Source organism: Leptodactylus fuscus, chromosome 5 (assembly GCF_031893055.1).
Source record: "Leptodactylus fuscus isolate aLepFus1 chromosome 5, aLepFus1.hap2, whole genome shotgun sequence".
Classification (NCBI taxonomy): Eukaryota; Metazoa; Chordata; class Amphibia; order Anura; family Leptodactylidae; genus Leptodactylus; species Leptodactylus fuscus.
The window spans coordinates 136,993,822-137,007,409 of record NC_134269.1 but is presented as its reverse complement, the minus strand read 5'-3'; the positions used below and the strand labels follow the sequence as shown (position 1 = coordinate 137,007,409).

Sequence of the window (13,588 nt, the reverse complement as noted above, 5' to 3'; positions counted from 1 at the left end):
CTCAGGCATTCATGCAGAGGAACAATTACAATGTTCTGGAATGGCCATCCCAGTCCCCAGACCTGAATATCATTGAACATCTGTGGGATGATTTGAAGCGGGCTGTCCATGCTCGGCGACCATCTAACTTAACTGAACTTGAATTGTTTGTCCAAAATACCTTTATCCAGGATCCAGGAACTGATTACAAGCTACAGGAAGCGACTAGAGGCTGTTATCTTTGCAAAAGGAGGATGTACTAAATATTAATGTCACTTTTCTGTTGAGGTGCCCATACTTTTGCACCGGTCAAATTTTGGTTTAATGCATATTGCGCATTTTCTGTTAGTACAATAAACCTCATTTCAATCCTGAAATATTACTGTGTCCATCAGTTATTAGATATATCAAACTGAAATGGCTGTTGCAAATACCAAAATATTTAGAACTAAAAATGATTAAGATTAATAGGGGTGCCCAAACTTTTTCATAGGACTGTAAAACAATAATGCATGTTGGCAAGATGGAGACCTGCTAAAGTAAGGGGGCTTCACTTTTGCCAAGGTGGATACATGCTAGAGTAATGCCCATGTATCACTGGCACCCATAGAACTTCAGAATCTGTCTCATTACAGTAGTGCAGAAGGGGATTTCAAGATGAGAGATGTATGTTTAAAGTATGTTTGTACAACTCCCCAAAAATATTATATTCATTAAACATCAGTGATATATGTTTTCTCTTGGTGAAGAGTGTATCGGTTCTGTAAAGTAATCAGAAGGCTTTATTTCTTTCTTTCAATGTCAGACTAACAGGGAATGAGAATGCTGCCATCTTGTGGTACATATGTCTAACATGGCTGACAATTGATATGACATTGATTTACCCCTGATATCAGTCATTGCTTGGAACTAAGATATTCAAAGATACCCTTTGAAATGGTAACTTTCAGAATGATCAAAATGTATAATGACTTGCTGAATTATGGCTACTAGTGGTCCACCAGTTTTGTTTGTAAGCTAATCATAGACATGTTATGTTAATGACAAAAGCCCCATGTTGGAAAAGCCAAATTGTCTGACGAGATACAAGTTAGGTTGGACACCAGAGGTATTTGATGCTGACTTAATTTTCTCCCTCTATGGTAAAAACATGTCTGTTTCCACAAGATAGGGGAGAATTTGCAGATCGGTGAAGAATTGATCACTGAGCACTCCATTGATCACAAGAATGGGAGTATTTTGCTGCCCTTTCTAAATGGAGCAGTGGATGTGCAGCATCCCGGAGTGAACTGCTTTTTGTTTTGTTTGTCACTTGTACCCTGAGGTTTTCTTGTTTGTACTTTCCTCTATGTTAAATGTGAAATATGTGCCATTTTTTGAGAATTTGCACTTTTTGTAGTTTGAATAATGCTATACTACCTCATGGCCAATCACAGGCCACTGGGCGGGGTTGAAGAGGGGGTTTATAGTCCACTGTTGAGAGTTACAGATTTAGTCCAGTTCAGTCCAGTTCAGAGTAGTGGTTGCAGCCTATCGGAGGTTTCATCTTGCATGTGCCCTGCTGTGTGGAGCAGAGGGAGAACTTGAATTAGATCCCAGCAGACACCAGTCAGCCTCTAGAAGGAAGTCGTCTTATACCAGGTTCGTCCAGAGACGGCCTCTGAGATAGGGAGAAGGTTTCGTGCCTCTCTGAGTATCTCGGTTTCAGCTGGAAACAGCCCCTGAGATAGGGAGAAAATTTGGTGCGTTTCCGAGAGACATCTGCTATCTGTGCCAGTAGGAGCAACAGAGGTCCCTGACAGGAGAAGTTCAACTGGGCCTAGCTTTCAGGTACTCAGGTCTCTATCAGGACTCTCTGCCCCGCTTCAGTCCCTATCTACGTCTATCTATGTTGGGAGTGGTATTAGAGGATGAGTAGGTGAAGTGTATTTCTGCAGAGTCTGTGTTATTCCTGGCAAACTTCCTAAGGCCAAGGCTTTGGGAAATAGTACTGTATCTGTAACCCATCTGCAAGCTGCTGGTGAAACTGTTGAAGATGTTTAATAAAGAGTTCTTTGGTTTACCCTGCAACACAAGACTCCTGAGTCATGCCTGCATTAACATCAAGGGCTCTTCTGAGCACCATCTCACACTGGCTCAGCTAGGAGAGGTCCCCTCTTCCAACTAGAAGTGCCCCACGAGAAACAAGACTACTATCATCTGCATCAGGTAGTGCTGCAGGACAGCCCTGGAGAGGGATTGGAGGGAGTGAGGAGCATCCCCGGCCTAGCAGGTGGCAGTGTCATCTATACTCCTCTCCTCTGGTCTTCTCTTCGGGGTTGTACGCTGCAGATGGACAGGTACAAGTGTATGCCATTCATTTGAAAGGAGTTACTGGAGATAGCTAAAGTACAACACAGTGGTGTTCCCATTAAAGTGAATGGAACAGAGGCATGTCCGTTTATCCACAGCTTCATTGTGAACAGGGAACAAAGCACCACTATTTTCATGCTGGTTGTGAGTCCCAGCGGTCAGTGTGCAACTTATTTGCTATTCTAGGAATAGGGAACAAGTTGATGAGATGGGAAAACACCTTTAAGGCCTTTTGAAATTTGAGGACTGCTGCTGGGAGTATAAACATAAAATTCACCTATCCACAAAAAAATCAACTAAACTTCATTTAAGCAAAAGCAGATTTCTTAGCACAATAAGTATTCTAAAAAAACTCAAACGGAGGGCGTGTCGTAGCATGGAAGCGTCTAGACGTGTCTCGCTGAGCTCCAGTTGCAGCCTCACTAAAGCGATTTACTGCTTTCATATGCGCAAAGCACCCAGAATGATACTGTGGGGATCCTCCAATGTCCCAGGCACCTGATATGCCCATATGAAACTATTTTCTCCAGCTTGGAGATTCCCAGCCGTCCTTGGACAGTGAGGCTGGTTCCTATTTCTCTGGCGCATCGATGCGCAATGCAGCCCCATCACCAGTACCTTCGAGACCTGTGGTCCCTGTCTCCAGGAAGCAGCAGCCTTCAGAGATGACTGCACTTGAGGCACTGGAGGACTCTACTCATCACAACTCTGCATTTCCGGCTTTAAAAAAAAAGGTTTTGCTGCGGAGACCAGAAGATGCTCACGGGTGTACACTAACTGCCGGGTTTCTGTCTTCTGTCCAATAACCATATTGCATGTATTAAAGTAAAATCCACTCAATGCATCATATCAGTGCTTGGAATGTTATGCAGGGGAATTCAGGGAACTCACCATTGCCTATGTACAGCTCCCCCACCTTTATTCAGTTAGATCCCCAAACTATGTGGTTCCCATGGGGAGTTTAAACTAAGAATACAATCAAGTATTTTTACTAATAAATATGACCATTTATATTGTATTTCATTGACCATGTTTTGCCAGTAACATAGCAGCCATTTTCATTAGTGAGAATACTCCTTTAATTTATTCAGAATTTCTGACTTAAACAAGATCAATTGAATTAATCTCTGTATTTTTGATTATTGTTATTATGATAAATTAATGAATAGCAGGGCCTAAATCCAGAGCTTAAAATTACATTTATACAATTTTTATTTTCTTCTTAGGATATAATATTATTGTTAAAATTCCTGCTGGTGCAACAAACATTGATGTTCATCAGCATAGCTACTCTGGTCGACCGGATGATGACAACTACCTTGGTAAGTGTATGACAACATTTGTATTGTAGTCACCATTTTTTAAATACAAAAAATATATGAGTCTACACAACAAAAACTCCAGTTCTAAATGTTAAAACAATTTCCTCGGAATGCATTGTTCCTTAATTATAACTCTATTTAGTTGCTCCTTATTGTCTTTAAAATCATGGAATCCTCTTTTGCTGTGTTATGATTTCTTGGTAGCCCCCGTGGGATTTGCATGTCTTGCTTTCCTCTCTAGAGCTCACCATCTAAGTCAGTGATGGCGAACCTTTTAGAGACAGAGCGCCAAAAACTGCAACCCACTCCCACTAAATTACAAAGTGCCAACATGGCAATTTAACCTTAATACCATGTGGATCCACAATTGCAGACAATTACAGACCTGCAAAATACAGTCGCTAAATGGGGTTTCACCGAGCTTTCAATGATACAAACAACTTAGTACTGAGAAGTAATAGTCTCTGCATTTGGTACTTTTGAACAATTAATGTTCACTATTTACATCGCACAGAATCTGTTTTATAGTGACCGTGTAATGTTATTACGGCCTGTACTAATATCACGTCTGCAATAAAATAGATACTGTATGATATAAATAGTGAAGGGACCCCACACAGTGCAATCTGACCCACAGTGGCCCCCACACTGTACAATGTGCTCCACAGTGACCCCCAGACAGTATTATATGCTTCACAGTGCCCCCCACAGTATTATATGCTCCACAGTAGGCCCCCACATAGTATTGTATACTTCACAGTAGGCCCCACACACAGTATTATATGCTCCACAGTAGGCCCCTACACAGTCTTATATACTCCACAATAGGCCTCCCCACACACACAGTATTATATTCTCCTCAGTAGCCCCCCACACACACATACAGTATTATATCCTCCACAGTAGACTCCCTACACAGTATTATATACTCTACAGTAGGCCCCCCACACAGAATGTTATATGCTCCACAATAGGCCTCCCCCCACACACCGTATTATATGCTCCTCAGTAGCCCCCCCACACACACACATTCAGTATTATATACTCCACACTAGGCCCCCCTACACAGTAGTATAAGCTACTTACCCAGTATGCAGTCCCATGCAGAGCGTCCTCCTCCTTCTTCTTCATCTTCTTCTTACTGCATGCATCAGCGCTGCAGGAAGAACCGCGATGCGTTCCTGCTGCGGTTTTTCCCGCAGCACTTTATAGTTGCGGGTCGTCCCGTGTGGCCTTAGCCTAAGGCTGAGGCTCCATGTTGCAGAAATGCAGCTGTTTTTTTGCAGATTTTGCTGTGGCTTTTTGAGCTGAAATTAGGAGATTTAGCAGAAGATAGAAGTATAAGTACTTTATATTTTCCATTCCTTTAGTAGCCACTCCTGACTTTGGCTCAAAAAAAACTGCAGCAAAATCTGCAACAAAAAAATCTGCATTTCCGCAATGTGGGGCTTTAGCCTTAGACATAATCTGCAGCAGAGTCTCCTATGGAGACTCCTACATGAATTTGAACCTAGTCTTAGTCTCTTCAGTTTTATTACTGTATCTAACATATATTGTTGTAATTTATTTCAGCTCTGTCAGATGGCCAAGGAAATTTTGTCCTCAATGGAAATTTTGTAGTGAGCAGGTTTAAAAGGGAAGTTAATGTGAGAGGTTCTGTATTGGAATACAGCGGTTCAGACAATGTAATAGAAAGAATAAATTGTACAGATCGTCTGGAAGAAGATATAATTCTTCAGGTAACCTGGTTTGTCACTTGATTTGGTGAATTAGGAACTGCAGTTTATTCCTTCCTTTAGAACAATTCTGTTATTGGCCCACATACCTTAATGACGTCTTGTGCAATAAGTCAATTATATATATGCAATCATTTATTTGGTGTGTATTGAATATAATTTGTTAAACACTGCATAGTCAAGACAACTTGCAAATGCCCTCATCTGACTATATCAATTTCTCATTATGTATCCTATGGGCAGTGGCGTAACTAGGAATGGCGGGGCCCCGTGGCGAACTTTTGACATGGGGCCCCCCGACACCGAAGATCTCGACCGAGTCCCTCCTACGCATTCCTGCGCGCTCTATTATGTCCCATAGTGGCCCCTGCACACAGTATTATGTCCCTTAGTGGCCCCTGCACACAGTATTATGCCCAATAGTGGCCCCCTGCACACAGTATTATGTCCCTTAGTGGCCCCTACAGGACTAAATACTGTCACCGCTGACCGCTATACCAGGACAAATTGTGGATAAAAAAAAATCTGGTCCTGTGCATTACAATTTAGTAACTCCATGTGCCTCATATTAATAGCAGTTAATCCCATCATCTCCCTCACATTAACCCCTGTCTGCCTCACCATAAGAGTTACTGATATGTGAGAGACATGGAGGTAATAATAAAGTATCTTCATTACTATTACCCCCAAATGTCTCACATATCAGTAACTCTTATGGTGAGGCAAACAAGGGTTAATGTGAGGGAGATGATGGGGTTAACTGCTATTACTATGAGGCACATGGAGTTACTAAAACACAAGTAATCCCCCCAAATGCCTGATAGTAATAAGTAACCCCAGTACGTATTTCATTTTCCTAGAGCAGCTTCTTCCTCTTCTCTTCTGTGCTGGACGGCAGGGATAAGCCCCGCCTCCTCCTCTCATTGGTGGGCAGAGGACAGCAGAGAAAGGGAGGGGGGAGAGAGGGGGAACGTCCTGCAGCGCTGACAGGAGCCAGACCTGCAGCTCCTGTGTCTCAGCCGTTGCTGCAGCTTCGGGGCCCCCTGTTGGTGGAAAGTATTCCACCAACAGGGGGCCCCGATCATTATACTCGGGGGTCCGAAAAGACCTCCGAGAATAATGATAGCAGCGGTAGCAGCTGTCACCGGGCCCCTAATGTCCCGGGCCCTGTGGCAGCTGCTACCGCTGCTATGGTGGTAGTTACGCCACTGCCTATGGGGATTCATACATTTGTGCCACAAGTTTTTCTCACCTGTTTACTTTTTTACAGTAACTAGACAAATGTTGCAAATTTTCCTGCTAAATTTTGTGCAACTTGAAATGTGACTTTCTCATTTTGATAGCAAATGTTGGCAGTTGGGTATATTTATTCAACATGTGCGTTATCCATCTTAGTGTTAGTTCCTTCTATAAGGGTAAGTTCACACAGGTTTTTTTGGATCGGAACCTGATGTGGAGGCGTCCTCAAGTTCCTATCCAAAAACTGGGTTGCCGTGTCTGAAAGCCAGTGCACTGCATCGGCATCCAGCCGCGCACTCTGCTCCGGATTACGCACAATGAATGGGCTTAGTCCAGAGGAGGGTGTGTCTTCAGGCCGAATTGCGAGGCGACTTGGCCTGAAGAATGAACATCTCCCTTCTTTTTTCCAGGAGCCGGAAGAAATGGCTCCCGGAAAAAAGACCTGAGCGGCTCCCATTGATTTCAATGGGAGCCGTCTTTTTGGTCAGGTATTTGAGGCGGATACAGCCTCAAAACCCTGACCAAAAAACTCCATGTGAACTTACCCTCAGACAACTTCAACAATAATGGTGATTTATTATAAAATGTACGATAAACCGATATTTTCTGCCCGTTGAAACATAATACATAGCATCATATTAAAATTTATGAAAATATTTGATTAAAAATAATCATTCAGGAAGTTAAGGGTTCTGCTGGAGACTTTGGAAAGGGTCATCCTTTCCTTTCTTTTGTATATTTTCACCTCTTAAGGAACTGGTCCAATCTTCATCTTCCCTCTTTCTGGATTACAGGTGATGAAAACTGGTGCTATAAATGAAGAGGGAAAAGGGAGAAAAGGACTCTTTCCAAGTCCTACAGAGCCCTTAAGCTTGTGAGTGCAATTATACCAAGAAAACTTCCTTAAAGTTTCTAGTGTGTTTATGCTATGCGTCACATGTTTTGACTAGATTTGTTGAGGCAGACATATCATAATGCTTGTATTTTCTCTCACATTATTACTATGCCATGTTTTATTAGATTTAGTTGTCAGAAATGTCGGTGATGTAGTTTCATATGCAATTTAATCAATCTTGTTCCAGATCCTATGTGTAGGAAATTTATACAATCCTGATGTTCGATACACATTCAATATTCCTATTGAGGATACATTCAACCAATTTTCTTGGAGCAAGTATGGGCCATGGCAAGCCTGCAACAAGATTTGTCAAGGTAAATTTCAACATGCACTTAATAAAAAAAAGCTGCCAAAAATGTTAAACTACAGATAGTGTTTTTTTAATATTAGTGTGAAAATTCATACATTAACGTGACAAATAGCTGAGTTTGGTGAAAAGGTGAAAATGTTTATACAATTTTAGAATGTTATGCATGTTCTTAAAAAGTACCTATAGTATATGTGTCTGAATGCCAACAAGTTCATGCCACCATAAATAAAGTAGTTATTTCCTTTTTTAATTATCTTGCTCAGCTTTATACTCTTTTCACACTTGCTGGATTTGCTGTTTTTAGGATTACCCTGTAAAGTACCGCAGATGCCATGATCTCTCTCCTCTCTCATAGACATTATACACAGCTGCATGCATGCTTTTACATCTGAGGCCGGGACCCCACGTTGTGAAAATGCATTGTTTCAGCCACGGTGGAAACACCGCATCAAAACATTACACGCACATTGCAGAACAATATCTGCAGCGGAAATGCTGGTAATGGCAGCATTACAATTATACCTATGGAAACGCTGGCATTTTGCTAACAGATTTAATTGATGCAGAAAGACACAGAGGAAAACTCTGAGGATTTTCTGTGAAATACACTCTAGAAAAAAATGCAACACGGTCTGAATAAATGTGAAACTGCCTTACAGAGACATTCTAACTACAGACTACATTAGTAAATGATGCATCCTGCAACCACTTATGTAAATGGTTTTTAAGATAGTAAAAACCAGAATTTGCTTGTAATTTGCTATGAAAGAAATGTACTCTATACTTTTTTAATGTTACAGGTGTCCGTAAAAGAAAAGTGACCTGCCAGCGTAAAAGTGACCAAGCTGTTGTCTCTGATCAAAGATGTGAATATTTGTCTCGACCAGAACCTATTACAGAGCCATGTAACATAGATTGCCAGTTAAGGTAAATGTGAATTTATATACCCTAGCTTTGCCTTCAACTACATATTATATACATATACTCAAAGATATACATTATCACAGCAAGAACAAGCTGTCACAAACTGTTATGTAACTGTTTATAAACTGTGCAGTAATAACTACACTTCCCATCGGCATTCCCCACAATGAATTGATGCATTTTTATTTTAATATGAGGCTTATAGAAGCCCCCATTTCACCATCAGGGTTAATCTGACTCTGAAGAAAATAGAATTTAATAAACTGTCACTATACCAGCACAAAGTGTACTGCAATGCAGTATCACAGCGTATACAGTATATTATATAAGCATTTTTGGTTTTACGTTTCATATTTATATTTTTAATTGTTTTTCCATTTTCCATTAAAATTAGTTTTACTACATAAAATTAAAGTAAAAAAAGACACATTTGGTATTGAAACATTCATAACCACCCATACTATAAATGTAACGTATTATTTATTTGCAGAGTAAATGCTGTAAAATAAAAATGTAAAAATTGCCATTTTTTGGTCACGTTGAGTATAGAGATGAGCGAGTACTGTTGGGATCAGCCGATCCGAACAGCACACTCCATAGAAATGAATGGACGCACCTGGTACTTCCGCTTTGACGGCGGCCGGCCGCTTAACCCCCCGCGTTCCGGCTACGTCCATTCATTTCTATGCGAGCGTGCTGTTCGGATCAGCCGATCCGAACAGTATTCGCTCATCTCTAGTGCCTACCATTCTGATTATTTGGCAATATCCTGACAATTGGACCTCCGAAGGGGTTGAAGTTTATACAAACATTGCCCAAAAGTGGGTGGTTTGGGGCAGTTCACTGATGGTTTACAGTATTGAGTTACCATGGGTTGCCAAGCTTTAGGATTGAGGGCCTATTCTTAGGATAGGTCATCACAAGATAGTCGGGAGTACTCGCTTATCTCTAGTTGAGTACAAATCAATAAAATAAAACGGTGATCAAAAAGTCATATCTAACCGAAAATCATAGAAAAAACAAGTGCTCACACATCTTTAAGAATAAAAGCGCTTTTCATCCTTGAAATTGAACCCCTAGCTATAACTCTACATTCCAATTAGGACATCACTGTCTTAAGTAAGTGTTGGAGGGCATGAATATAAAGTTAGCCCTTTTGCGTACAACATGCTCCTCACCATTACTAAACTTCTAATTACACTCCCCAACTTACTTAACACCCGTACACATTTTGCAGGATTACCAGGCTTTAGGTTTAACATGTTTAAATCCAAAATTTGGCACTGTAATGTTCCCCGTGAGACTAGTAAGCTTATTACCTTGAACTTCGGATTTCAAACAAGGAATAAATACATCCCTTACCTAGGGATTAACCTATGTAACTCCATTAACATTTCAAATGGAACTACACCTTCCTGATCCCAAAGTTAGTGCAGGACCTTATAACATGGCATTATCCTGATCTCTCCTATGTCGATAGAATAAACACAGTAAAAATGAATACGCTTCCAAGAATCCTATGTTATTTTCACTCTTTTGTGGGCTTACAGAGAGAGATCTTTCATTAGATCTGGGCTTACAAGAAAACACAGATACAGAGATGCGTTGTGTAACTTCATAAACACATAGCTGGCCTCTCTGTTTCCAGTATTTGATGTAGCTACAACACGATGGATTGCCCCCAGTGGGTGCCATTGAAATCAAATCTGGTAGCCCCAGCCTCAGTTCAGTCCCTACTTTGGTTCCCATAGTCATCCTTGCTTTTAGTGAGAAACAAAAAAAGGTCCACATCTTTAAGTATAAAACTTCTCTATGTCCTTAAGGTATAAACACACAGAAAACACTGAGTCCATTCTTTACAAGCATCTGCATATTATCTGATCTGCATAACTATTGTGATACTTCATATTGTCCTGTTCAGCAAGCTGGGGGGGATAAAGGGAGTAAGAGCAAGAGACAGCAGGCAAACTGCTGAAACAGGGAGATAGGAAAACCCCTTTAATGTTCCAAGCAACAGATATGTTAAGAAATTGCTATCCTTGAGTTCTTATTAAATATTTGGTTTGATAACGATAAGAAACAAGTATATCAATAAATATTTCTGTTCTGGCTAGGTGGTATGTTGCTGGCAAAGGTGAATGTTCGTCGCAATGTGGACCTGGACATCGGTCACTAGATGTGCGCTGTATAAAATATTCTTCTGTTAGAGGTCTGACCACACCCGTGGAAGATAAATTTTGCATCAGCCAGTCTAAGCCTCCGGTCCGTGAACCTTGCCATGGGAACTGCCTTTCAGCTAGCTGGCAGTATTCAGAATGGACCCAGGTAAGTACACCTAAATGAGTGTTGCCACCCTTTGTTTAAATAGCGATGTTTTCTGGAGGCTAGGTTTACATGTGCGTCGAATTCTGGCAAAAATCTGCAGAGAGAAAAGTCTATGGGGTCCACAGGTGTCCATGGATAACCACTGTTTTAGTGGACCCGAATGATGGAGACCCCGCTACAACAGTGAATCTAGCCTCACTGTATGATTTTTGAGGTTCATTTTTTTTTTACATGTAAAGTAGTCTTTGCAAACCCATGTTTTTTTGTAATTTTGCCTTGATTTTCTACATCTTGTTTTTTTTAGCAGGGTGAATTTTTTAGGGTACATATTTTTTATTTTTAGTATTTCTACAGTCCTGATCACGTTATTGAAAATGTTAATGTAGCATTTTGCTAGATTAATATAAAATTGTAAACATTTTTTTATTTGTCTTAATGGCAGTGCACTCATAGTTGTGGACGGGGTGTGCAGACAAGAGAAGCTTATTGTATGAACAACTTTGGTCATCGTTTGGTTGATACAGAATGTAATGAAGAACAAAAAGTAGTGACCCAGCATTGTAATGAACATGCTTGCCCTGTTTGGACTACCAGTGAGTGGAGTGAGGTAATAGTAGCTGTAAATTCAAATATTATATAGATTTATGGTTTCATACATCGTAATGTAATCCCTGAATGCATTGTGAATTTAGCATAACAAGTTAAATATGTGATCTCAGTTTCTAGAATATAATGATAAGTTCTTGAAAATAAATCTGTTGGACCATTTGCTCCAGATGTTCCCACCTCCTCTCTCACCCTCACAGTGTCGGCATACAGGGACTGATAGGATTGTTAGCATATTTCTTTGTGATAACTTATCAAGAGATTCTGTTGCTTTTAGAAGGCTGCTTAACTTGTGATACACATACTGTGTCTGGGCATGTTTATATAAGCATGCATGGGATAAGGAATATGAGGCTGTTAGCCAGTGGCATAACTAAGGTCTTGCGGGCCCCGGTGCAAACTTTTCTCCAGAGCTCCCTACCCCCTCCCTAGAGCGAATTCTTGATGGTGACCATTACTGGTGCTGTAGAGATATCTCAGATAACTGAAAAGGATACAGCTGTAGTACCAACAACTTCAGTGAGTGAGCACTACGGTGACTGAGCAGCACAGCGCCTGGGATGTCAACAATACTGAGACAGTATAATATGCCCCAGAGTGGTCCCTGCACAATATTATATGCTCACAGTTGCCCCCACACAATATTATATGATCCACAGTGGTCCCCACAAAGTATTATATGATCCACAGTGGCCCACACACAGTATGATATGCTACTAAGAGTTCCCCTCCTAAAGTTGGTGCTATTATTATACTCTGGGGTCGCCTCAGACCCTAGAGAATCATAATCAGAGGCTCAGGGTAAGCAATTAAAAATAACCAACACTTATACTCACCTTATCTCACCTCTCCGGGTCATCTTTGATCAATCCGGCTGTCTTTTCCATCCTCCTTGGTCCTCTTCTCTCTGGTAACTGAGGTTATGTGCACCAGATGTCACTGCTGAAGCCTGTGACTGGACCTCAGTGGTCACGTGAGGCGTGATGAAGTCATTCAAATCACAGGCCCCAGCAGTGAGGCCTGGGTAGCAGGACCTTAGTTACCGGCCAGAACAGCACCGTAGAGTATGCCCAGTCCAGGACAAGTGAATATAAGTAGTTTTTTTGGGGGATGTCACCTCTCTTTGGCTGTCAAGTATTGGAAAGGGTCCCAGCTAGACCCTGTTCCATCAACAATAGATATAGCGGTCCGGGAAACAGGCTCTCAAGATGGTCCAGCCCCCGGCCTTTTCCAGCTGGTCGCAGGCCCTGTACCTCTCGGGGCCCAGTCACGTTTGCAACCCCTTTGACCGTGATTGTTACTCCACTGCTGTTAGGCTACCTTTGCACAAAATTTTTCCTTTTTAAAAAATGCCAGTATTGTTTAATGTTTTTATAGCATTTTTTGGGGGGGGGGGGCACACAGGCTTTTTCCAGCATTTTTTTTTTCAGATTTATTATTCCTGTAATGAAATATATAGATAAACGCCTGAAAAAAAGCCAAACCCAAAGAATTTTGAAAGTAAAATGCAAGCAGGGCTTCTCATATTTTACTCTTAATTATTCTGTAAATCTCGTCAGTGTGTTTTTAATAGATTTTCGCAGTTACAAAAACAGTTAAGATGCCAAAATAAATGCTTGTGTGAAACTAGACTTGAGTGTGGACTGTACTGGAGCACAGATAGAATATGTACTGACTGTTCTCTTCATTTAAACAGCTAGTGCTCTACGTTACCTTTTTTTTTCCCTAAAATGCGGTCATTAAGTATAGTAAGTTATAATACATATATTAGGGGGAATTTATCAAGCCCCCTATGGCAGTTTTTTGCACAAGACCACCTTTGAGACCTTTCCGAAAGGTTGATGTGGCTTAGTAGTACTATAATCATGCGCATGGAAAGGGATGTGCCTAATTCATT

General features: G+C 41.0%; 1 protein-coding gene across 1 annotated transcript in view; it reads left to right on the top strand.

The window, feature by feature from the left end:
- Nucleotides 1-13,588, top strand: part of ADAMTS20 (ADAM metallopeptidase with thrombospondin type 1 motif 20) — a 136,421-nt gene that overhangs the window by 68,933 nt on the left and 53,900 nt on the right. The window contains exons 16-21 of the mRNA XM_075275870.1: nt 3,558-3,653; nt 5,226-5,392; nt 7,711-7,840; nt 8,637-8,763; nt 10,875-11,085; nt 11,528-11,692. Coding sequence (XP_075131971.1) covers nt 3,558-3,653; nt 5,226-5,392; nt 7,711-7,840; nt 8,637-8,763; nt 10,875-11,085; nt 11,528-11,692 — 896 coding nt within the window. The remainder of the gene's footprint in view (nt 1-3,557; nt 3,654-5,225; nt 5,393-7,710; nt 7,841-8,636; nt 8,764-10,874; nt 11,086-11,527; nt 11,693-13,588) is intronic.